The sequence below is a fragment of the Nyctibius grandis genome, chromosome 35 (genome assembly GCF_013368605.1).
Source record: "Nyctibius grandis isolate bNycGra1 chromosome 35, bNycGra1.pri, whole genome shotgun sequence".
Lineage (NCBI taxonomy): Eukaryota > Metazoa > Chordata > Aves > Nyctibiiformes > Nyctibiidae > Nyctibius > Nyctibius grandis.
In genome coordinates this window covers 639,194-662,668 of record NC_090692.1, presented here as the reverse complement: position 1 = coordinate 662,668, position 23,475 = coordinate 639,194, and the positions used below count along the sequence as shown (strand labels likewise).

General features: G+C 51.9%; 1 protein-coding gene across 3 annotated transcripts; it reads right to left on the bottom strand.

The window, feature by feature from the left end:
- Positions 1–391: 391 nt before the first annotated feature.
- AKAP8 (A-kinase anchoring protein 8) lies at positions 392–22,884 on the bottom strand. 3 transcript variants are annotated; one of them, XM_068421712.1, is made up of 15 exons: positions 22,794–22,884; positions 18,051–18,089; positions 17,363–17,395; positions 16,126–16,408; positions 14,161–14,749; positions 13,291–13,432; positions 11,768–11,815; positions 8,935–9,031; positions 7,629–7,770; positions 6,613–6,706; positions 5,675–5,805; positions 4,362–4,457; positions 1,101–1,212; positions 647–1,019; positions 392–466 (listed from the first exon to the last, which is right to left on the bottom strand). In XM_068421712.1, the coding sequence occupies exons 1-14, from the start codon at positions 22,810–22,812 to the stop codon at positions 667–669; spliced, it is 2,178 nt and encodes a 725-aa protein (XP_068277813.1). In that variant the 5' UTR covers positions 22,813–22,884; the 3' UTR covers positions 392–466; positions 647–666. The 3 variants fall into 3 exon arrangements, with proteins under 3 accessions (XP_068277813.1, XP_068277810.1, XP_068277812.1); XM_068421709.1 differs by having other exon boundaries at positions 647–1,212; XM_068421711.1 differs by having other exon boundaries at positions 647–1,212; positions 11,768–11,812.
- Between the last annotated feature and the right edge of the window lie 591 nt (positions 22,885–23,475).

Sequence of the window (23,475 nt, the reverse complement as noted above, 5' to 3'; positions counted from 1 at the left end):
TGGGGGAAAATTTAATGATTTTCTTCGTTAGAGTGAATCCCCGCAAGATAATCAAGCTTAAAAAAAAATAAAAATTAATTACCAACTTAATTCTGGTCGATGAAAATAAATGCCGTTCCAAAATGAAAAACAAATCCCCTTTTTTGGGAAATAACGCAATAAAAATTCCCTAAATGGTTAATTTGAGGCGATGAGGGGGATGACGAAGGACGAAGGCTCCGTCCCGCCGCCGTCAGCGCCTCGCTCAAACCCAACGAGCCGCCGGGATGGAATCGATGCTTTTATTCATTTTTGCCAAACCTCAGCTTTTTGGTTTGTTTTTTTAATTGCCTTTTTCTTTCTAAAATTCCCCCCCCCCCCAAAAAAAACAAACCCCAACCCCCTCCCTCAAGGACCCCCCACGCGGAGCCGCAGCCGGAGGGTTGCTGAGGAAGAAGAGGCTTTTCCTCTTCCTGCGCTCTTCCTCCTAAAACAAGAAGTGGCAAGAAACGAAGCGAAATTAATCTCAATTAAGCTCATTAAAGAGCCCAAAGCTGCTCCTTAATGAAGCAGCCGAATCCCTCCCCTTCATTAAACCCCCCAAATTAGCCGCTATGCTCCAAAAATTATAATCAATCAAGGAAAAAATCATTGATTATACCCTCACCTTCATGTAAATATTCACAGTTATTCCGGCTGCGGCTCCGCGGCCGCCGCTGGAGCTTCTTCCTCCTCCTCCTCCTCCTCTTCCTCGCCGCAGCTGGCCACCGCCGCGCTCCCGTCCTCCTCCTCTTCCTCCTCCTCTTTCCCCACACAACCCTCAGTTTCATTTTGGGGCGAAACGGTCGATTCTTGGGGATTTTTGGGAAGCGCCGGCGGCTCTTCCGTCGCTTCCGGAGGCGCCGCTGCCGCCGTCACCTCTGATGTCACCTCCGCCGTCACCTCTGACGTCATCTCTGACGTCGCCTCCTCCGCTTCCAGCTCGTCGTCTTGCAGGAACGGCGGCATCAGCAACGGTTTCAGGAGTTGATTCTGCTCCCCTAAATTTTTAAGGAATTCCTCAGGTTTGGAAAATTCTTGGGAAGTTTCCGGCGCTTCCGGAGTTTCAGCGATTTCTTCACCTTCCTGGAGAACGGCGACGGTTTCGGTCGCTCCTTCGCCGGCGCCGTCACCACCTTCCAAAGCTTCATCCACTTCTTGATCCGTGATTTCATCCGTAAAAGGATCTTCTCCCTACGGGAAAATTAAAAAAAAAAAAGAGGAGACGGGAGAGAGAGACGAAGAGTCATCGAGCTGGAAAAGGAATTTCCACCGTGAGAACGCGGGAGAAAGGAAGTTGGTTGGATTTTGTTTGGCAAGAGAAAATCAGCTCGGCGAAAGCCGGTGCTTAAAAAGGTGGAAAAATCACAGAATCCATCGTGGAAAATCCCGAAGGGTTTGTAGCGAGAGGTGAAACCCCCGAGAAAAAACGATCCAGGAGTGGAAAGAATCGGTAAAATAATACTAAAGCTCCGGCGCGGCTGGGTCGTACGCTAAGAACCGTGTTGCCGTGGAAGCGTGCCGGGGTTTTTAGGGGCTCCGCTCCTCATCCGGGAGGAATTTGGGTTTAAAACAGACGATTAAAAGAAAAAAAATAAATAAATAAAGGAATTTCTCAGCTTTCCGGCGCCGGTTTCAAGCCGCCAGCAGCCACGTCCCCCTTCCCTCGCCGGGAAGAGCCGCGACGCTTCCAGCTTTTCATCTCGCCTCCGTTATTTTGTCAGGAGATGGAAGACTCCAGACGCAGCCCCCGCGCTCGCTACGTGCCACCGGGGAGGGATCTCCTGGGGCCACCAAACCCCTCCAGCTTTTAGGGTGAGTTTTGGCTTTTTTTTTAGGTTTTATGTTGGTTTTTAAGTCCGATTTTTGACCTCGTTACCTTTCATTCAGGCCGCCAGCGGATCCCAGCGCCGCGGCGAGGCGGCGGACGCTCCGCTTACGTTTCCACGCTTAACGAGATGCTCGTCGCTGCCCTATAACCTTGACCTTGCCAACGAGATGTCCCACACGCGCACACACACCCCGTGGCGTGATCCGAGGACGAACCCTCCTTCAAGAATCCCCCCCCATTTTTTTTTTTACACCATCTCACGGCGAAAGGGCGAGCGGCACATCGACACCTCGCCTGAAATCTCGCCGACCGCGGCGCGGGCGTGAAGAGGTTTGGCTTTTTCGGGAAGGAGGGAAGCTCTCCGGCTTTTTCCTCCTGGGTTTTTTTCTTTCTGCCTCCCCCCCCGCCTCACCCTGGGGTTAATTATCTGCTTCGCTCAGAGATTCAGCCCAGCTCGGCTGCCTCCACGCGAGAAGATGGATGAAGATGGAGGAGAAACCTCAACGTTCGTCTTCTCCGGTTGAGGATCACAAGCTACGGAGCTCACGGAAGACGAGGGGGGGTATCAAACTATCGGGCGATCTGGACCCCAACGTCCTGTTATCGCCGGTAAAAAAATACATCTCCCAGAGGGGTGGGGACATGTGAAGTCCACTCGTGGTGGAGACTGTCACGGCTTCCCTTGGGGAAAGGCGAGATGGCCCCCGCCAGCCCTCCGAGGAGGAATCGTTAGGCCTTTGGTCAAGAAACCAGCTCTTGATGCGGCCAAAGTCTTGGTTTTAATCAATCGCCCTGCGTCTCCGACCTTCCTTTCGGAGGGGAAGGTTTGCCGAGAGGCGGCTCTCGTTGGCATTACCTGAAATCCTCAAGATTTTCCTTCTCCACCCCTTTTCAGTCTGGTTTTGCACCTGGGGAATGATACGGAGCCGGTGCTGGGATGGAGCCGAAGATCTCCTCCTGCCGATGGCCAAAGGTCAGGCGCCCGTAACCGATTCATTTAGATCTGCCGGCAGCCTTTGATACCGTTGATCATGAGGAGATGTGGACGTGCCTGCGGACCCTGGCAGGGGTAGACGGGAGTTGCACTTGAGTGGTTCCGGTCTCTTTTTTTTGGGGGGTTATTTTTATTGTTTTTTTTAAAAAATTTCTCAGAGAGATCCCCGAGGTTTGCACCTCGTCTGCCCCGAGGGCTCGCTCACTCTCTCATCTTTATTTCTCTCTCCTGTGGGGTACCGCAGGGTTTTAATCTCACCCTCCTGTTCAACGTGTATGAGAGGCCGGTGTGAGGAGGAGAGACGGCCACGCTACGCCGACAAACTCTCAGCTCCGAGGCTCTTTTCACTGGACCCAAAAGGTGGAGTCGCAGTTTTTAAAAGTATTTTAATTTTGCTACAGTTCAGCAAAGACTGGGCTTGACCAGAGCTAGCTCAGTCCGGGTTTAGACCCAAAATAAAACCACGGCGAGGGGAAACATGCTCCCCCGTGGCGGGGGGGGGGGTGCAGGCATCTGCCTGCCCTCGTTTGCAAACGAGGGCTCCTCTCCTGCCGCATCCAGGGCTGTCCCCACGTTCTCAGGGAACAAAGTAAGTAGCCAAAAGCGCTTCTTTTCATCTTCTTTCCGATGTAGACCTCGCCCGTTAAACCCAACGCGCTTTAAGCCGGGCTTAATCACTCGCTCAGCAGCCGGGGTTAACCCCCCGCGCTCTGAAGACCGCGCTTGCCTTCTGGGCTTCCTTCTTTTAATTCCGAACGCTGGTTTTGAGCTTAAACCAAACCCTACCCTGCCCTTTCCTCGGGCTCCATCTCAGCTCTGAAGATCAGCTCGGGCTGTTCTCTGCCACTTCCCAAGGGAAGAGGAGGGGGAAAAAAACGGGGGGGGGCTAACGAGGGTGTTCCAGGTAACAAGAATTGGGTGCACTGGGTGCACCCCACCTCCTCGGGGTGCTCTGTTATTTGGTTGAGCTGCCGGGAGCGTCACAGAGCCCGGCTCGTTACAGGGTCAAAATTATCCCCCCGGTGCAGGGTCAGCGGGTGAGGCAGGAGCCGTGTCCACGGCAGATTCAATCCCGGCGGCTTCCCAACCCACACGCTCGCTTCCCTGCACCGGGAGGGGGGGGAACGTGTTGTGTGTCCCCCTCAACTCAAGGTGAGGGCTCGAGGGGTGGCTTTGGGGAACTGGAGCTCCTTTTGCTCGTTTAGTTTCTTTAATTACGTTTCCGTTTCAGGATAGTTTTGTGAATTGATTTACAGGCGCCTGGGAATGACGGTAGGTAGAGGCTGCGAGTTAAATAAATTAAAATAAAAAACCAAACCCACACAAGAAGTGGGAAACCGCCTACGGAGAAAAAAGAAACCAGATCTAAGATTTCAAGATAAAAAAGCAGCGGAGTGGAACCTACGCTCGTCCCCAGCGTACGCAGCAAAGCGTCCAGTCACCGACACGCAGCCAGACGCGGGTCCAGGCCGCTCCGGGAGCTCGGCGGGAGCTGTCGGTTCTCTCTCGGTCACTCACCTTGAGGTATTTTTCCAACATCTTGACGATGTGTTTGTTATTCAGGACGCTCTTGGCGACGTGTAAGCTGGTTTTCTTGAATTGTTCCGCAGCCATCTGCAAAGGAAGCGAACGTGGGGGGTCAGTTCGAACGGGGAAGAGTTCAAATGAGGAGTTTGGCTCCACAGTTGATATTCCTGCCTCCTCCGCAGAGCTCAGGAAGCCTGATCTCAGCTCCCAGAAACAGTCACAAAAAGGGGATGTGAGGGAGCACCCGCCTCTGCCGCTGGCACGAGCCCTGGGGAAAGATACGTTTCAGCATCAGCAGCTGGAACATAGAACCACCGAACGGTTTGGGTTGGGAGGGACCTTAAAGACCATCTTGCTCCAACCCCCTGCCACGGGCAGGGACACCTTCCACCAGACCAGGTTGCTCCAAGCCCCATCCAACCTGGCCTTGAACACTGCCAGGGAGGGGGCAGCCACAGCTTCTCTGGGCAGCCTGGGCCAGGGTCTCACCATTCTCACAGCAAAGAATTTCTTCCTCAGATCTCATCTCAATCTCCCCTCTTGCAGTTTAAAACTGTTCCCCCTCGTCCTGTCACTCCATGCCCTTGTCAGAAGTTCCTCTCCCACTTTCCTGTAGTCCCTTCAGGCACTGGAAGGTGCTAGAAGGTCTCCCCGGAGCCTTCTCTACAACAGCCCCAGCTCTCTCAGCCTGTCTCCAGAGCAGAGGGGCTCCAGCCCTCTGAGCATCTTCGTGGCCTCCTCTGGACTCGCTCCAACAGCTCCGTGTCCTTCTGTTGGGGCACCCAGAGCTGGACACAGCACTGCAGGGGGGGTCTCACGAGAGCGGAGCAGAGGGGCAGAATCCCCTCCCTCGCCCTGCTGGCCACGCTGCTGGGGATGCAGCCCAGGATGTGGTTGGCTGCTGGGCTGCGAGTGCACGTTGCCGGCTCATGGTGAGCTTCTCCTTGACCATCACCCCCAAGTCCTTCTCCTCAGGGCTGCTCTCAACCCATTCTCCACCCAGCCTGTGTTTGTGCTTGGGATCGCCCCGACCCATGTGCAGGACCTTGCACTTGGCCTTGTTGAACTTCATGCGGTTTGCATGGGCCCAGCTCTCCAGCCTGTCCAGGTCCCTCTGGATGGCAACATCCCACCAAAACCCCAAGATTGAGTCCAGGACAGCAACGTTCACATCAAATGCTAAACCCCCAGCGCACAAGAGGGGCAGAGAAGCTGCAAATAAACCTCGAGCACCTGGGACCGACATTCCCCTCATCCCGGCGGAGCCAGAACGCTCCCGTTGGGCAGCGAGCGGCGTTACTCACCCTCCGGTTTCTGTTGTGATCGGCCGATCGCAGGTGCCTCTGGAGCAGGTGGTTCTGCGCGGGGATGAGCATGTCGCAGGCCATGCAGTGAGCTGCCTCGATCTTCTTGAAGAAGTGTTCTTGGCCGATACCTACAGCGACGACGAGGCATCAGCCAAAAATCCCCCACAAAGGAGACGTTCGGCCGGTTAACGTTGCCTTTCCGCCCCCTCTACCCACCCCACCTCAAATTCAGCACCTGTATTGCTTCCAGTTTCTGCTTTCAGCAATAAAACAATCACACACGTTGCTTTAAGATGGGGAGGAGAGTTAATTCTGCTCGAAAACACGTCGTACCAACACAGGACCCAAGCGTAGGAGGAAGAGAGACGGGGAGAACAGCCCGAGGTGTGAAGAAATCAACTTATTATTTCCCTTGGGCCTACCCCAAACCAGCCCACCGCTCCAAAATCCATTTAATAAAGGTGGAAGGGACAACTCACGCTTCCCCCAGCTCCAGGTTCCTTCCTCCTCTCTATTTAGGCTCAAGTTTTTTGCCTGCAAGATTTTATAGCTGACGCGCAGCTTAACTAGACTCTGCTCGTCGCTCCCAGTACAGACGGGGACGGGTGTTGCAGGCACGTTGACGGAGCTAAAGCGGATTTATTCCCCCGTCACGCTTGTTGCCACAACTTCATTAACCAAACAGCCACAAAAATCAACTCCTGGGAGTTTTTCCTGGCTCTGACATCGCACGAGCCTCGTGAATCTGCTGCTTGAGAGACAGCAGTGAGGACGGGCATCCCCCCCTTCCCTACCCAAACGATTTATTACACAAAGTTGGCAAAAAACCCTCGAGTCTGAGTTAAAACGGCACCAATTCAAAGTACAAAGCCCCTCTGGGAGCGATATTTATTTGTTTTCTGAGCGTAAGAGAGCGTGCAAGAAGGGACACTTACCCTTAAAAGGATCCGGCTTCTGTTTCGGGCCTTCTTTCTCGGTCAGCTCCTGGCGTCGCTTCTCGATTTTCTTATTCCTGTTGACGATGTATTCCTAGAGGGGAAGAGAAGAGCTGGAAAGATCCAAACCGGAGCCAAACAAAAGCCTGCTCCCATTATCACCATCAAACTCCCTGTGGGAAACCCCAAATCCTTGAAAAACGTCCCCAGAACACAAACCCTGGTCATCGGGTGATGCGTTAACAAGGGGTGACACGAGGTAACCAAGGAGGGGGCCGCAGGGGGATGGATTTGTGACCCCTTCCACTCTCCATGTAAGCGTGAAATCCCAAATTCAAGACAGGAAATCCCAAATTTTAGCCCCAAGATCCCAAATTCAAACTGGAAGTCTCAAATTCAAGCATGGAAAGGCCAAATTCAAGCCTCAAAACTCCGAACTGAGCCTCAAAACCCCAAATTCAAGCCTCAAAATACCAAACTGAGCCCTGAAATTCCAAATTCAAGCCTCGAAATCCCAAACTGAGCCCCAAAATCCCAAATTCAAGCCCCAAAATCTCAAATTCAAGCCTAGAAAACCCAAACTGAGTCTGGAAAAACCAAACTGAATGCAGAAATCCCAAATTCAAGACCAGAAATCCCAAATTGAGCCTCGAAACCCCAAACCCAAGCCCCAAAATCCCTATTTAGGCCTGGAAATCCCACATTCAAGCCTGGAAATCCCAAATTGAGCCTCAAAATACCCAATTCAAGCCCCAAAATCCCATATTGAGCCAGGAAATCTCAAATCCAAGCCCCAAAATCCCAAGTTGAGCCCCAAAATGCCAAACCGAAGCCTCAAAACCCCAAACCCAAGCCCCACAATCCCTATTTAGGCCTGGAAATCCCAAATTGAGCCCCAAAATACCGAAATTCAAGCCCCCAAATCCCATATTGAGCCCGGAAATCTCAAATCCAAGCCCCAAAATGCCAGCATGGACACAGGGAAGGGTTGAGCTAACACCAACCAACCCACCTACCTGCAAAAACTCGACCGTTTTATCCGGGAGTTTGGTCCCAATGTAGCGCAAAGTCTCTTTGTGGAACTTGCTCTGGAGATGTTTCTGGATCTCCTCCTCCTCGAAACTGCGGAACTTGCAGACGGAGCAGGCGAACTGGATCCTGAAGGGAGCAAACACACGGGAAATGAGGAACGAGCTCAACTTAACAACAACATCAAGACAATCAAGACCATTACCACCCCCATTGCCGTTTTCTCCCTCATTATTTTTCCCCCAAGTGCCACCCCACACAATTTTACTCTATGTTGGACCTTCATAATCACTGTAGAACCCACATGGATTAAACAGCATCTACAGCTCCATGAAATTTTACGCTACGGGAGCGGACACTAAAATCCTGCACGAGTTTCAAAGCAACAGGAGAAATTCCGAGAGCAGGAGGCGAATGACAGAATCACAGAATCAACCAGGTTGGCAGAGCCCTCTGGGCTCATCGAGTCCAACCATTGCCCTGACACCACCATGGCAACTAGACCAGGGCACTAAGTGCCATGGCCAGGCTTGTCTTAAACCCCTCCAGAGATGGTGACTCCACCACCTCCCTGGGCAGCCCCTTCCAGTGTCTGATGACACTTGCTGAGAAGAAATGCTTCCTCATGTCCAACTTAACCCTCCCCTGGCCAAGCTTGAGGCTGTGTCCTCTTGTCCTAGCGCTGGTTGCCTGGGAGAAGAGGCCGACTGTCCGCTCCACCCTCCCTTCAGGTAGTTGTAGACTGCACTAAGGTCACCTCTGAGCCTCCTCTTCTCCAGGCTAAACCCCCCCAGCTCCCTCAGCCGTTCCTCGTAGGTCAGACCCTCCAGACCCTTCCCCACCTTGGCTGCCCTCCTCTGCACTCGCTCCAACACCTCAACGTCTCTCTTGAAGTGCGGGGCCCACTTCAGCGCTCTTCGACGGGATAAAACTCTCCCCGGTGCGGGAAAGCGCCAAGATACAGAAACGCTGATGCACTTGCACTGGTCAGTCTGTCTTTAGATCACTTATTATATTGTTTTAATCACAAGGCTGCATATAGAGTCACTAAACACCCTTCTGAACTTATAACTCTACACTGATCTATGGATTAAACACCACAGCGTTCTCCTCATCTTGAAACAGCAGCGAAACGCGCCCAACGGGCGACCCAACGCACAAAAAGGGCAAAAATCCCTGCTGAAATCAGAAAGCAGAGCCCCAAAACATGATCCCCCGCAGATTCCTCCCACGTTTGTGCCAAGGAATAACCAGGGTCCGTGTTCTCGGCGGAAGGCTCGGCGCTCCCCTCACCTGTCCATAGCGCGATCGCGCATCCGATCCCTTCTCCGCTGCTTCTCCCTCTTCTTCTTCACCTCCTCATCGTCATCTTCACAGCCGTCTCCAGATGCTGGGGAACGGGGGGCGGGGAGAATAAAAAAAATCAGAATTATTGTGTTCACAAGCACCTGCTTTGCTGGCTGAGGGATTTGGGGACCTGAACCCCCTTGGTTTCCTTTTTTCCACTCAGCTTCAGGAAGTCACGATGACTTTTGCTCTCTGGAAGCTCTTCCTCTCCCACATCAGCTTCCGACCACAGGGAAGCAGCAGCTTCTTTCCAAGATCTCCAGCAGTTGTTGTAAAACCCAAACCCTTCTCCACCTCCCTGAACTCCTACGACGCTGCCAAGACACCTCTCTCCCTCCCTTCCTTGGGACAAGCTGCTACTTTCTCCCCATATTTTCATTTTTTCCCTGTTTATCTATTTTTCCCAAGGCTGAAAAAACTCCTCGTGAAGGTTAAGTGCCAACAGCCAGCAGAGATGCCGTGCTCGAGCAGCAGTTCTCCTTCCTCGGGATGGTTTTGGGTATATTCCTTGTGTCATGTTTCCAATAATTATCAAGGAATTCTTGGGAAAGCAAAAAAAAGAACTAAAGATTCAGCTGACGTCATCTCTGCGGCGTTTGGGGGCAGAAAGCTGCGAGTCAGAGCTTTGTCAGCCTCACGGGACTCGGGTAATAAAGATCTTTTTCAACCAAAACGATTCTTAGATCATCAAATCCAACTGTTTAATTAATTCGCCTGCAACACCTGGGGGTAAAGGAGCCCAGAAACCAGACAGAGGCGTTGGGAGAGGGGCTTAAATGGGAATTTAACAACGAGCTACAGCGGTTTGAAACCTGAAAACAACCTAAAAACGGCAAGAAAAGTCCTACACGTGGGTTTCCCCAAGTCACTCGAAGGCAAGAGGCACAATGTTGGGGTGTCTTTACCAAAAAAGTACAATTCCAAACCAACCGAAGTGGTTTCAGCGACTTCAGACCAAGGTTTTTAAATTAATGTTCTAATATACCTTGATATAACCTCACTTATCTGAAAAAAAAAGCCAAACCAAGCAAGGTTTAGCCCAGGGACCGAAGCCTCCACTGAAAAATCATTTCGTTTACGATATTTTTTGCGTCCTTCTGGGCCACGAGAGGCAGCGCCGGAGCCTTGCGTTGGTTAACGTGTCAGGGCTGGAGCTGTGTTGGCTTTTAACCGAAAAAAATCAAGCTCTGGATAGTGCCCTGAGGTGAAGCAGAAGGATTGGGAGTAGATTTAATCCCAGAGGATTGCGTGAGGTGGGGGGTAACACTCTACCTTCTTCCACCAAATCGCCCCCATTACACAGAATCCCAGAATCACTGAGGTTGGAAGAGCCCCCTGGGCTCATCGAGGCCAACCATGGCCCTGACACCACCATGGCAACTAGCCCAGGGCACTAAGTGCCATGTCCAGTCTTGTCTTAAACCCCTCCAGAGATGGTGACTCCACCACCTCCCTGGGCAGCCCCTTCCAGTGTCTGATGACCCTTGCTGAGAAGAAATGCTTGGAAAGGAGCTTTTGGTTGGGAAGGACCTTGAAGACCATCAAAGTCAAACCATTAACCCAGCACTGCCAAGGTCACCACTAACCATGTCCCTCAGCACCACATCTACACGGCTTTTAGATCCCCCCAGAGATGGTGACTCCACCACCTCCCTGGACAGTCCCTTCCAGTGTCTAATGACCCTTGCTGAGAAGAAATGCTTCCTCATGTCCAACCTGAGCCTCCCCTGGAGAAGCTTGAGGCTGTGTCCTCTTGTCCTGTCGCTGGTTGCCTGGGAGAAGAGGCTGACTGTCTGCTCCACCCTCCCTTCAGGTAGTTGTAGACTGCACTAAGGTCACCTCGGAGCCTCCTCTTCTCCAGGCTAAACCCCCCCAGCTCCCTCAGCCGCTCCTCGCAGCTCAGACCCTCCAGACCCTTCCCCACCTTGGTCGCCCTCCTCTGCGCTCGCTCCAACACCTCAACATCTCTCTTGCAGTGCGGGGCCCACAACTGGACACAGGATTCGAGGTGTCCCCTCACCAGTGCCGAGCACAGAGGGGCGATCCCTTCCCCAGACCGGCTGGCCACACTAGTCCTCATAGAGGCCAGGACGCCATTGGCCTCCTTGGCCACCTGGGCACGCTGCTGGCTCACGTTCAGCCAGTGTCCATCAGCACCCCCAGGGCTCTTTCTCACCACTCTTCCCCCAGCCCGTAGCGCTGCGGGGGGTTGGTGTGGCCCAAGTGTCAGACCCGGCCCTTGTTCTTGTTGAAATTCCCGGTCTCCTGGAAAAGAGAAACACAACAAGACGTCGGCGTTACTTACAGAGGTTTGGAGGCTTTGCCAGATCACAGAGCGGGCGAAGGGTTGTGTCAGTTTGGATTTAAATGTCCCTTTTTATACATGTTTACAAAATTCATCGCTAAGAATCGCTTCTCGCTATCAAAATTTCAAGACTCAGCAGCCAAATCGCTGCACCGGTCACACAAGTGAAACGAACGGCAACGACCTCCACCCACCCGCCGAGGAAAGAAACCCCCCACTAATTGGAACCGAGCCCTAACGAGCCCTGCCAGGAGCAGAAGGACCGGCGCAGGATCCGACCCTTTCCACTACAAGGGCATGGGGAAATTATTAGGAGCAAATCCCTTCACAATATACGGGCTCAAAATGCCTTTTCTGGGTGATTTTAAATATTCTGAGCCTTGGCGTGGTCAAAAGAGCAGAGGAAATTGCTCGAGCGCTTAAATATTCCCACATTTACCTCAAAGATTGATCAAAAAACCAGATTACTTACACCTTTGTCAGCTTCATCTCCTGATTTTTCCTCTCCTTCGCCCTCATCTGCTGCACAAAAGCAAAAAAAGCATTTAGCTGGTGTTGGGGAAGGGTCTTTTCTCCCATTTAACCCTCCAAGAGGCCCCGGATAAATCCCCAACTGCCACGATAACGGCTCAAAACACCAGTGAAGGTCGCCAATAGCTCACTGGGTTCTCCTTGCCCATCAACTGTCTGCTGAAAACTCGGTCCTTACCCTTCACAACGCTCAGCTCAGGCGTTAAATTTTATCCCAGGCCGTTAAATTTTCAGAGAATCACAGAATCGTCTTGGTTGGGAAGGACCTTTAATGTCATGGAGTCCAACCATAACCCAGCACTGCCAAGGCCACCACTAACCATGTCCCTCAGCACCACATCTACACGGCTTTTAGATCCCCCCAGGGATGGGGACTCCACCACTGCCCTGGGCAGCCTGTTCCAACGCTTGACAACCCTTTGGGGGAAGAAATTGTCCCTGATCTCCAGCCTAAACCTCCCCTGGGGCAACTTGAGGCCGTTTCCTCTCGTCCTGTTGCTTGGGAGAAGAGACCGACCCCCACCTCACTACACCTCCTGTCAGGTCATTGTAGAGAGCAAGAAGTTCTCCCCTCAGCCTCCTTTTCTCCACACTAACCCACCCCAGCTCCCTCAGCTGCTCCTCACAAGCTCTCCAGACCCTTCACCACCTTTGTTGCCCTTCTCTGGACTCGCTCCAGCACCTCAAGGTCTTTCTTGTCGTGAGGGGCCCAAAACTGACCCCAGGAGTCGAGGTGCGGCCTCCCCAGTGCCGAGTCCAGGGGGACAATCCCTGCCCTAGTCCTGCTGGCCACACCAGTGCTGATCCAAGCCAGGATGCTGGTGGCCTTCTTGGCTACCTGGCCACACTGCTGGCTCATATTCAGCTGCCATCAACCAACACCCCCAGGTCCTTTTCCCCGGGCAGCTTTCCAGCCACTCTTCCCCCAGCCTGTAGCGGTGCGTGGGGTTGTTTTGCCCCAAGGGCAGGACCCGACACTTGTTGACCCTCACACAGCGGCCTCAGCCCATCGATCCAGCCTGTCCAGATCCCTCTGTAGAACCTTCCTGCCCTCCAGCAGATCAACAATCCACCCAACTTGGTGTCGTCTGCGAACTCACTGAGGGTGCCCTCGATCCCCTCGTCCAGATCATCGACATTGAACAGAACCGGCCCCAACACTGAGCCCTGGGGAACCCCGCTGGTGACCGGCCACCAACTGGAGGTAACTCCATTCACCAGCTCTCCCAGTACCCTTGGGTGGATCCCATCCAGTCCCATAGACTTAGAGGTCCCATAGGTTTTATCCCAGGCCACACAAGACACAGATCACAAGGCCCTGTGTGCTCACAGGAGCATTTTAACACCGCTAACAACTCAAAAAATAATACGACGGCTTTGAAACGTAACAATCATCAGTCAGAAAGAGAAAACACTTAAAAACGGGGGAAAATGGGTGATGTTGGTGGGTGAAGAGGGGCTCGTACCGTTCTCGGTGTCGTCTCCTTCGCTGTCGGTCTTCGCCTGTTTGCTGTCCGGCTCATCCCCGCTCTGCGACTGTTTCCGCTTGCGTCCTCCTTCGCCATCCGATCGCCCTCCTGAACGGTTCCGGAAACCTCTTCTCTTGGGCTAAAGCAGGAAGAAATCGGGTGTTATCCATCAACCCCAGGCACCAAAAAAGCTTAAAAAAATCAAAGTTTTCCACCCATCTGCTACATCTTCTACAAAAGTTTACATTTTTGTGACCCTGCAGACAGTTTTGGCTATAAACGGATTTTCTAGCTGGGTTAGAGGCCCTAGAGAGCAGATTTGGGCTCTATTTTATGTGGAAATGGTGTTGGTGACACTCATCTCTATCCTGATTTAAATTACTCCGTGGCGGAAGCAACGTGAATTAAGACGCCGCTTCTCCAGTCCAGCCCAACAGCAAAGTTTACCCAAAAATCGCAAAGAAACACCTTCACAATAAAAAAGATGATGGTGATGACTTACCATGAGGCACCAAAACAGCTTAAAAAAAAAAAATAATCAAAGTTTTCCACCCATCTGCTACATCTTCTACAAAAGTTTACATTTTTGGGAGCCTGTAGACCTACTTTTGGCTACAAAAGGATTTTCTAGCTGGGTTAGTGGCCCCAGAGAGTGGATTTGGGACGGGGAAAGCATTCAGAGGATCTATTTTGCGTGCAAATGGGGGTGGAGAAGCTCGGTGACGCTCTGCTCTATCCAGATCTCAATTACTCCGTGGTGGAAACAACGTGAATTAAGACGCTGCTTCTCCAGCGCGTCCCAACAGCGAAGTTCACCCAAAAATCGCAAAAAAAACAACTTTACAAGAAAAAATGGTGATGACTTACCATGAGCATGTTGGCGTGCCAGGGCGCCGTCCCCATCCTGTCCCTGTTCCGTTGCCTCCCCATCCCGTACGGCGCGTTCCCGTAGCGTCCCATCCCCATGCCCGACATCCCCATCATGCCGTAGTCGTAGTCGCCGTAGTCGCCGTAATCCCCGTAGTCGCCGTAATCCCCGTAGTCGCCGTAATCCCCGTAGTCGCCGTAATCCCCGTAGTCGGGGACGAGGGCTTGGGAGAAGAGGGAAGGGAGCCTGTTGGAGCCGGCCCCCCCCATCCCGCGCCCGCCCATGTAGTTCAGCTCGTTCCACCGCGCCGAGAGGCGCTCGGAGCTGGAGGAGGGCACGAAGGGCTCGGCGCGGTTGAACGCGCTCAGGCGCCCGCGGTTCTGGGCGCGGTTCTGCGCGCGGCCTCGCACGAGGCCGTAGTTGTTCCCCCGGTGACGGGACTGATCGCGGCGGTTGTCGAACTGGCTGCCGAAGGAGTCGTTGCGATCGGCGGCGACGTCGCCGTAATCGTAGCCGGATCGGTACATGTCGCGGTCGTTCATGGAAGATCTCGAGTCGTAGGAGTCGAAAGATTCGAATCGGAAAGAGCTGCGGGGAGGAGACAGCAGTCAGCAGCCGGAATAACGTTTCCACGCGTAATACAGGCGATGGCATCCGTTTTTATCACAACCCAAATGGGTTTTGGCCAGAAAAAATGAATAAATTTGGCCAAAAAAAATGAATAAAAACATTTTTGGCCAGAAAAATTGAATTAAAATATGTTTGAGCAGAAAAATGGCATATTTTTGGCCAGATAAATTGAATAAAAAAATATTTTTGGCCAAATTGAATAAAAAAAAAAAATACTTTTAAACCCTGCGTGCCAATCACTTTCTGTACCCACTCCACCTCTTCCTTAGTCTCGGGGAAAATAAATAAGTGTCAAAGAACTGTGGTTTTCTGCACAAGTATGTGAACAGAAATCCTTCGGAGATGTCATCACCTCACTGATTTTGTAGCACAAAACTCCGCGGAATTATGTTTTGCCAGTGGAAAAGCAGATCCTAAAAGCTTCCCCCCGTAAAAGACGGTTCTTGTTGTCTCTTCGCTGCGCCTCCGGGTGCGAATTAAGGCAGATAAACCCCTTGGCATCGTGTCCCCAACCTAAACCTGCCCTGGGGCAACTTGAGGCCGTTTCCTCTCATACTTGCGAGACCAACCTCACTACAACCTCTAAGGTCGTTGTAGAGAGAGAGGAGGTCTCCCCTCAGCCTCCTTTTCTCCACACTGACCCACCCCAGCTCCCTCAGCTGCTCCTCACAAGCTCTCCAGACCCTTCTCCTCGGGCTCCAGACCCTTCACCACCTTCGTTGCCCTTCTCTGGACTCGCTCCAGCACCTCAGGGTCTTTCTTGGGGCCTAAAAGTGCACCCAGGATTTGAGGTGTGGCCTCACCAGTGCCCTAGTGACCATCCCTGCCCTAGTCCTGCTGGCCACACCAGTGCTGATCCAAGCCAGGATGCTGGTGGCCTTCTTGGCCACCTGGCCACGCTGCTGGCTCATATTCAGCCACCATCGACCAACACCCCCAGGTCCTTTTCCAGCCGCTCTTCCCCCAGTCTGGAGCGGTGCGTGGGGTCGTTGTGCCCCAAGGGCAGGACCCGACACTTGTTGACCCTCACACAGAGGCCTCAGCCCATCGATCCAACCTGTCCAGATCCCTCTGTAGAACCTTCCTGCCCTCCAGCAGATCAACAATCCACCCAACTTGGTGTCGTCTGCGAACTCACTGAGGGTGCCCTCGATCCCCTCGTCCAGATCATTGATAAAGACATTGAACAGAACCGGCCCCAACACTGAGCCCTGGGGAACCCCACTGGTGACCGGCTGCTAACTGGAGTTAACTCCATTCACCACATTTGAACTTCTCGTGATGAAAAGTCATGATTTGTTTACTATGAAAAACAATTAAGAAGCAGAAGTCACCTCTCCTGGTCTTCCATGCCCTCCCCTGTGCCTCCGCTGCCTTCCTTCGACAACATATCCAACCGCTGGTTGATTTTGGCGATGATGGAATCCGAGTTCTCGTTGGCCGACGTCTCGGCGCCGTAGGAGGCCCCGGGCATGGCGGCGTTGACCTCGGCAGTCATGCTCATATCCGAAGGTTTAGGGGTTTCCCAGCTGCTGGAAGAGGCTGCGGCGTAGTTGTACGTGGCCGCTGTATTAGCAGCGGTGGTTTGGGTGTTGTAATAGTCGTAGCCTTCATAGCCTGGCAGGAAAGGAAAATAAAATTGATATTAATACAATATTATAAAGAAAAGGGTATCAGGAGGAAGAGTTTAGATGCGAGTGGATCCTACCAGGCAAGGTTGAAGTGGATTTAACCTCGTTTAAAAGCAAACTGCTTTCTTAAAGTGAGAAATATCAAAGATTCTTGTTGCCCAACCCTAAAAGCACAAGGATCTTCCTCCTCCGGGCGATTTTATCGGGCAGATTTTTATATCCGAGTGTATTTGCAATTTCTGAACGGGACTCCGAGGCGTCTGCGTCACACAAAACGACGCAAGAAAACCCAAAGGGGATGCACTGCCAGGCACGTTGTCATCTATCCATCCAAAAAGGACCACGATGGAATAAATTAATCAGCAAATCAAAGCAGTGAGTTGATTCACAGTTGTATTCTTGCCACTTTCTGGCAAGACACCGACGACACGGTGGGAAAACCTCGGGGAGCTGCCAACACAGCCTTGTTGTGTCCTTGTATTCCCTCATCTTGTGTTTTTGTTTAGATTATAAATAAACAGATGATATTCCGGAGCAGGAACGGCCTTTCTGCTCTGCGTCAGCACAAAACCCAGCCCAACAGGGTGCAAGTCCCTGACGGGAGCGCTCAGGCTTTACAAAAAAAAAGAGGAATAAGAGAAAAAAAAACCCTCTTCTTTTCACCAAGGACTTGAACTGGGAGGTTTGAATCCACAGCCCAACGTGCAGCGATCAATTTGATATTGCGAGGACCAAAGGAATAATATTTTCTAACAGAATCTCAGGCTTTTGCTGTGGAATCCATTAAGACCGGCTTAAACCAGTTGTAGGATCCAAATCAAGGCCAATTAATTAATTGCTGCGAGAGGAAAAGTTTATTAGCGAAAGCAAATCATGTTTTAGTGAGGAAGCGCCAGCTCGCACGCGGAGAACCAGAATTACAAGGGTTTTTAGCACCTACCTTGCCAACTCGTCGCATTCGTGGCGTAGGTACCTGAAGGGGACAGAAAGAAAAGAGTTTCAGCTCTAAAAAGCACCAAAGTTAAAAGTTCAGGGATTAAATTGATATAAAATTCAGTTTAATTGCAGTTAAAACGATGGATCCTTTTGCACAGAACGGGAAAGAAAGAAGCTGGGATTTCTAGAGCTAATTATGGAAATTAAATGGATCATATATACTTTTTTAAACGTTTTTTGAAATCCTTTCAACTATTTGCCCTTGAAAACATCTCAAATGACTCAATAAAACCCCTCAAGTAGCAGTAAAACCACAGGTAAAGCAAATATGTTCGTTCTAATGATCAGTTTTCAGGAGCATCTTGCTGGAAAGGAGTTCAAAGGCTCCCAAACACCCCAGGACGCGCTTCGTTTTGCGGCGCTAATAAGTCTCAGGAGATAAAGCAAAGCCCGTTATTGATCGTACACAAGATTGTGAGCGGTTCCTCCAGCGCACGACGCCGGGAATCGGAGCGTTATCACGATATGGCAGAGGAAGCTTGTACCAAAAACCAAGTCAAAAGGTGCTAAAATGGGTAGAAGAGGAGCAAGGCTGGAAAAAAATGTTTCTATATTACGCTATTCTGGCTAAAAAGAAGAAAAAAATCTCAAATTCCACTTCCTCAGGTGCATTTTTATAGAATAAAACTCACCTTGAGCGTTGGTGGCTCCAGTATTCCAGGTGCCATAACCTGCAAGGAAAAGAAAGGAGCTATTAGGATCGCCTCTGCTGTCATCACGGGGCTTAATTGACCCTAGAACCGATAAAACCTTTAATTACAGCTGAATTTCTGCTTTTTAATTCTTCAGGAAACACCCCCAAGGTTTGCCCGATGCTTTATTTCAGATCGTTTCAGCCATCTAAAGGTCAACGAGTTGTTTTGAATTCAAAAACCTCACTGTGTTTTGAAAGAGAAAATGGTTTTAAAAGCTCCTTGACACAACGACGGCGCGAAGTGACGTTGAATTCAGGAGAAAATTCGCAGGATAAATTGTCTCAAGAACCCAACCAGCGTCTTGGTTGCTGCTTCGCTGCGGGAAAATGATTTTTTAATCTTTATTTATTAGATTAGATTTAATATTTATTATTTTCAGATCAGAAAAATAAGTTGGTCCACAAGCTGCCGCACAGCTTCCTACGGATCCGAATTATTTCGAAATCCACTGTATTACCCCAAACTTCTCCCCGTTTCTGCGCCTTAGCCACCAATTCCACCCGATTTTTATATTTTTGGAGGTGGCCACCAATTTGGCAAAGCTTTTCCATTTTTGGCAGCGGCTCCCAACTCCACAGAACATTTATTTTTTCAAAAGTGGCCCCAATTCTGCAAAAAACTTTCCTATTTTTTGGAGGCAGACCCCAATTTTGCAAAGCTTTTCTATTTTTGGCAGCAACCCCCGATTTTTCAAAGCTTTTGTATTTTTTTGGAGGCAACCCCAATTTTTGCCGAACTTTTATTCTTTTGCCGACAGCCCCCGATTTCGCCAAGCTTTTCAATTTTCACCAGCAGCTCCCGATTTCATGACGCTTTTCTATTTTCTAGAGGGTCCCTCGATATTTCAAAGCTTTTTATTTTTTTTTTTCCAATAACTTTTTTTGGCAACAACCCCCAATTTTGTGGAAAATTTCCTTTTCGAGACAGCCCCTGATTTCACACAACTTTTCTCTTGCAGCCCCCAGTTCCCAGCACAAACCTAACACCCACCAAGGACCACAGGTCAAGATAGAGATGCTAATGAGCACGGAAATTAAGGATAAACCTCTGATCCATCACCTGCAGCCCACTAATGAGCACAGAAATCAAGGCTAAACCTCTGATCCATCACCTGCAGTCCGCTAACGAGCACAGAAATTAAGGATAAACCTCCCATCCATCACCTACAGCCCACTAACGAGCACAGAAATTAAGGATAAACCTCCCATCCATTGCCTGCAGCCCACTAACGAGCACAGAAATTAAGGATAAACCTCCGATCCATCACCTGCAGCCCACTAACGAGCACAGAAATTAAGGATAAACCTCCCATCCATTGCCTGCAGCCCCCTAACGAGCACAGAAATTAAGGATAAACCTCCCATCCATCGCCTGCAGCCCCCCCAAAGCCCGACTTTAAATCCCACAGCTCAATTTTACCACTTGAAAACAAACCGCCGAGCGCCCACGATCGTCTCGAGTGACACCAAGTGACAGCAAATCCCTGGTTGTCACAGGCATCATCCCAGCTCGACGCCTACCTCTGGGTACGCTCGTAGCCGGAGAAAAGCCGGGAAGAGGAAGCCAAGTCAGCGCGGGGAAGCTTTTCCCCGGGAGGTCGCTCGGTTTCTCACCCGGCGACGCCAAAAATAGCAGCAGCCTTCGCGCTTTCGACCGCAGGCAGCCGCCGGATCAAAAGCGAGCTCCTCTCCTTCCATTTTTAAGCCGTCTTTGATTAAAACCTTGGGTATATTAATTCAGGAGGCAAAAATAGCTTGACCCCAGCACAAAACCTCGAGGAAAACGGAGGCTGCTTGGCCCCAAACGCAGCGTTTTTGAGCCAAAGAAGAGTCCCGGCTCTTTGTACCTCCAGATTCCATAGGATAAAGCTTTCAGCTTTTAAGTTCCGTGCGCATACGTTGGCGTCTGGCTTGTTGGGACGTAGGACACGTCATCTTCACGCGGGTATTACCATGATTATCGTGTTCTTTCAAGGAATGAAGACATCTGGGTTAAGCAAAGACCTCGAGCTTTCAAAGCAAAGACCTCGAGCTCTCGGTACAACTTAAGATCGTGGTAATTAGGAGCTCAACATCTAATTTTGAAATTAATATTACGTAAAAAAAAAAACCACTAGATGAGACACTCGGGCGTTCAGGACTCGGTACCAAGGAGCAGAGGTTGTATCCATCAGCCCCGCAGCACGCTCATAAACATCCTCAGGAGGGGAAAAAAAATCAGCGGAATAAATTGTCATCGCCTTTTCTTGCGATAATAAACATGAAATAAAGCGCAGAGCAGGAAAAAAAACAACTCAGAAGGGACCAAGCGGTGAATTTTACTGAGCTGAGTGTGTCACGTGTCCTGGTTCCTGGTTTATTCCCAAGTCAGCGCTCCCTGAGCTGGAGGAAAGCTTGGGAGTTGTTTTTCCCCGCACACGTGTACAAGCAGAGCGTGAATCCAGAGATTTATGTCAAGAGATTGACGTCGCTTGGTCTAGGTGAAGCACTGAGAAATGACGTTTAACACCCACAGGAAAAAAAAAGCCGGGGCCCAGGAGGCAATTCCTGCCGAAAAAGCAGAGGTCCGAGGTTCTCCCGCTGGTTTCAACAAAGGACTTTACAAAGTTTGTCTTCTGCTGGAATTATTTAAATTAAATCGCTACATCACACGCTCCTACGCGAGGCTCGACCGTAAAGGATGCTCTTCCCAAAAACCCCTCTCGCCTGGAACCGTGCGATTCTCGACAGGCAGAGAAATAAAAATCAAGGGGCTGGTTCTAAGCTGAGCTGACAACGCCTGAGGTTGATTTATAAAACCCCAAATACGTGAGAACTGCGAGAACACTTTCATTTGGATACCACGTAACGGTAAAAATCCACGACAAAACTTCCCTAAAGCCGCGACACGCTCGGGGGATTTTAATCTATTAATAGTTCTGCAAGGCCAAGGGAAGATCCCAGCTTTAAGCAGCTCGTTAACATCACGAAGCAAACGAAATCCTTCTCTGGAGTAATTTCCAGCTGCTTAAACTCTTCCTGAATTGTTTATCCAGACTCACTGGGTCGTCCGTAGAGAGAAACAAGCTCTCGTAGAGGATGATTCAACACACATTTAAGGTGTTTTTAATCCTGTCGTAGTTTCTCACCTCGTTTTTATGCCCAAAGAACAAGTAAAACACTTAAAAAATATATAAAAACATGATAAAAGAGATGCCAGGCATGTCCACTAAGCTGAAAGCGGAGCCAGAGGGAACCTGGAAAGAGCAACTTGTCAACAGGTCTGTACCAACACGATGTCGCGATGAATTATGACCGATCTCAGGAGGAAAAGTGCCGTGGGGGGTATTCGGAACTTGATAAAACACACGCAGAAATGGCATCGCCGCCGTGTTATTTATAAAATCCCACCGCAGTCGTAATTATGTTATAAAAACCAAAGAAGCGTTTTCAACGGCGAAGTAAAAATCGCCTCCACGTCCCCGAAGGCAAAGCGAAGCGTGAATTCAAGGCGGGAAGAGGACGGAGGGCTTCAAACGGGCGCAGGGGGAAAGGATTCGGGTTGTCGGGTTCAAATCTGGGAGCACTCACCCACGTGCCGCCCTCTCACATCCAAAAAAACTTCATTGAGAGGCTTCAAACAACGGAAATTCATCTGTTACCTTTGATTTAAGCGATTTTCTTTCAGTTTCCACCTCCGCGAGCCTCGTTTCATCGTTTCAAGAGACTTTAAAAACCAGCAGAAGCCGGGAGAGCGCGCCGACGCTGACAAACCCAACGCCGTTTGGTGCTTTGATGAAGGAGGACGGGGTTTTTTTCCCCCTCACAAATCACTTCCCCAACGCCGGCGAACAAACCTTAACGACATTAACAGCCTTTCCTTGCCGCTTCGATGCTAGCTGGCATTTCACAAGGGTCTCACCCGCTTTCTTGCGCTTTTTTGATGCCTTTTTGCCTGTTGCCGTTAAACCTGTGAGGTGGAAAACACCTCAGGGGGCAAAGCCCCCCCTGGACGGCTTGAGGCGGGTACCCCAGGGGGGTACCCAAGGGGGACAAGCCGTCACGGCAGGGTTTATGCTTGTGACAGCTGCCTGGCTCGCACCCCCGCTCCCCACCGGTCGCTTCTGCTTCTCCCCGGGGGTAACGGCGGGGGGATTTTCGGTGCCGCCTGGGGTGAAGCCGGTGCCGGTGGTGGTGGTGGGAGGTGGCTGAGATGCTCCAGCTGAGCCCACACACACACACACGCGTCGCCTCTACGGGGAGCGGACGGGGATCCCTGGGGGGGGGTGGTCGAAACCCGGGGGGGGGGAGGATCTGGAAGGGGGCGGGGAGGGGGGGGGGGAGGACCGGAGCGCACGCGGCGGGGGGGCGTGGCGGCGCGGCCGCCATTTTGTGTCGTCTTTAGAAATGGGCCCGGCTCCATTTCCGCCCCCCCACACAGGCCGGCCGGGTGCGAGGAACTGCCCCCCTCCCCCTTGAATTGCACCCACCCACCAATCGGCGGCGCCGTAGCGCGGAACGACGCGCCGCTCAGCCAATCAGTGGCGGATCCCCTCACGGGAGGGCGGGTACAAAGCCTCCCGCAGGGGCTGAGACCCCCTCCCCACCCCAACCCACCGCTACCGGGAGCCGCCGTCCCGGGGGAGGGGAAAAGCCGGTCCCCACCGGTTCCCGCCGCGCCCCGGGGCCGCCGCGCACGTACCGCCGTAGCCCTGCTCCATCTCTGCCCTCCGCCTCCCGCCTCAGCCGCGACGCCGCACTGTCCGCCCGAGCAACCCCTTGCGCAGGCGCGCCGCGCCCGCCCCCCTATTGGGCCCCGCTGCCGCGCTGGCCCGCCCACGAAGCTCTCCCATTGGCCACGCTCCAGGAGCCCGCCCCCGCGTCCGCCATTGGCCGAGCTCACCTAGAGGCGCGACCCTCCTGTCTCTTCCATTGGCCAGCGCGCCCTTGTCTGCCCCATCCTATTGGCGGAGACCTTTCCTCCGTGGGCCGACGGCGGGGCTCCCTCCTGTCAATCACAGCCATTCCATCTCCTGATTGGCCAGTTCGCTCCCTCACGCTGCATCATGGGAGTCGCCATGGCGCCCGCGGGCCCGCTGCCACACTGAGGGCCCTCACCCGGCCTTTGACCCCTCGTCTGTGCCCTTAACCCTTCACCTTTGCCCCTCCGCTCACAAGCTGACCCTTGACCCTTCCCTGAGGCCCCACCCGTGACACCGGGCCCTTCCCCAGCCCCTCATCAACGGCCTCCCCCACCCCCGGCCTACAAGGGGCATCAAACCCCCCACAACCCTTCGCCTCGCGCAGCCGAAGGATCCCTAAAGCTGCCTCCGCGCCACCATCAAGGCACGGCCCAAGAAGCGTCGACAAAGGCTTCAGTCCAA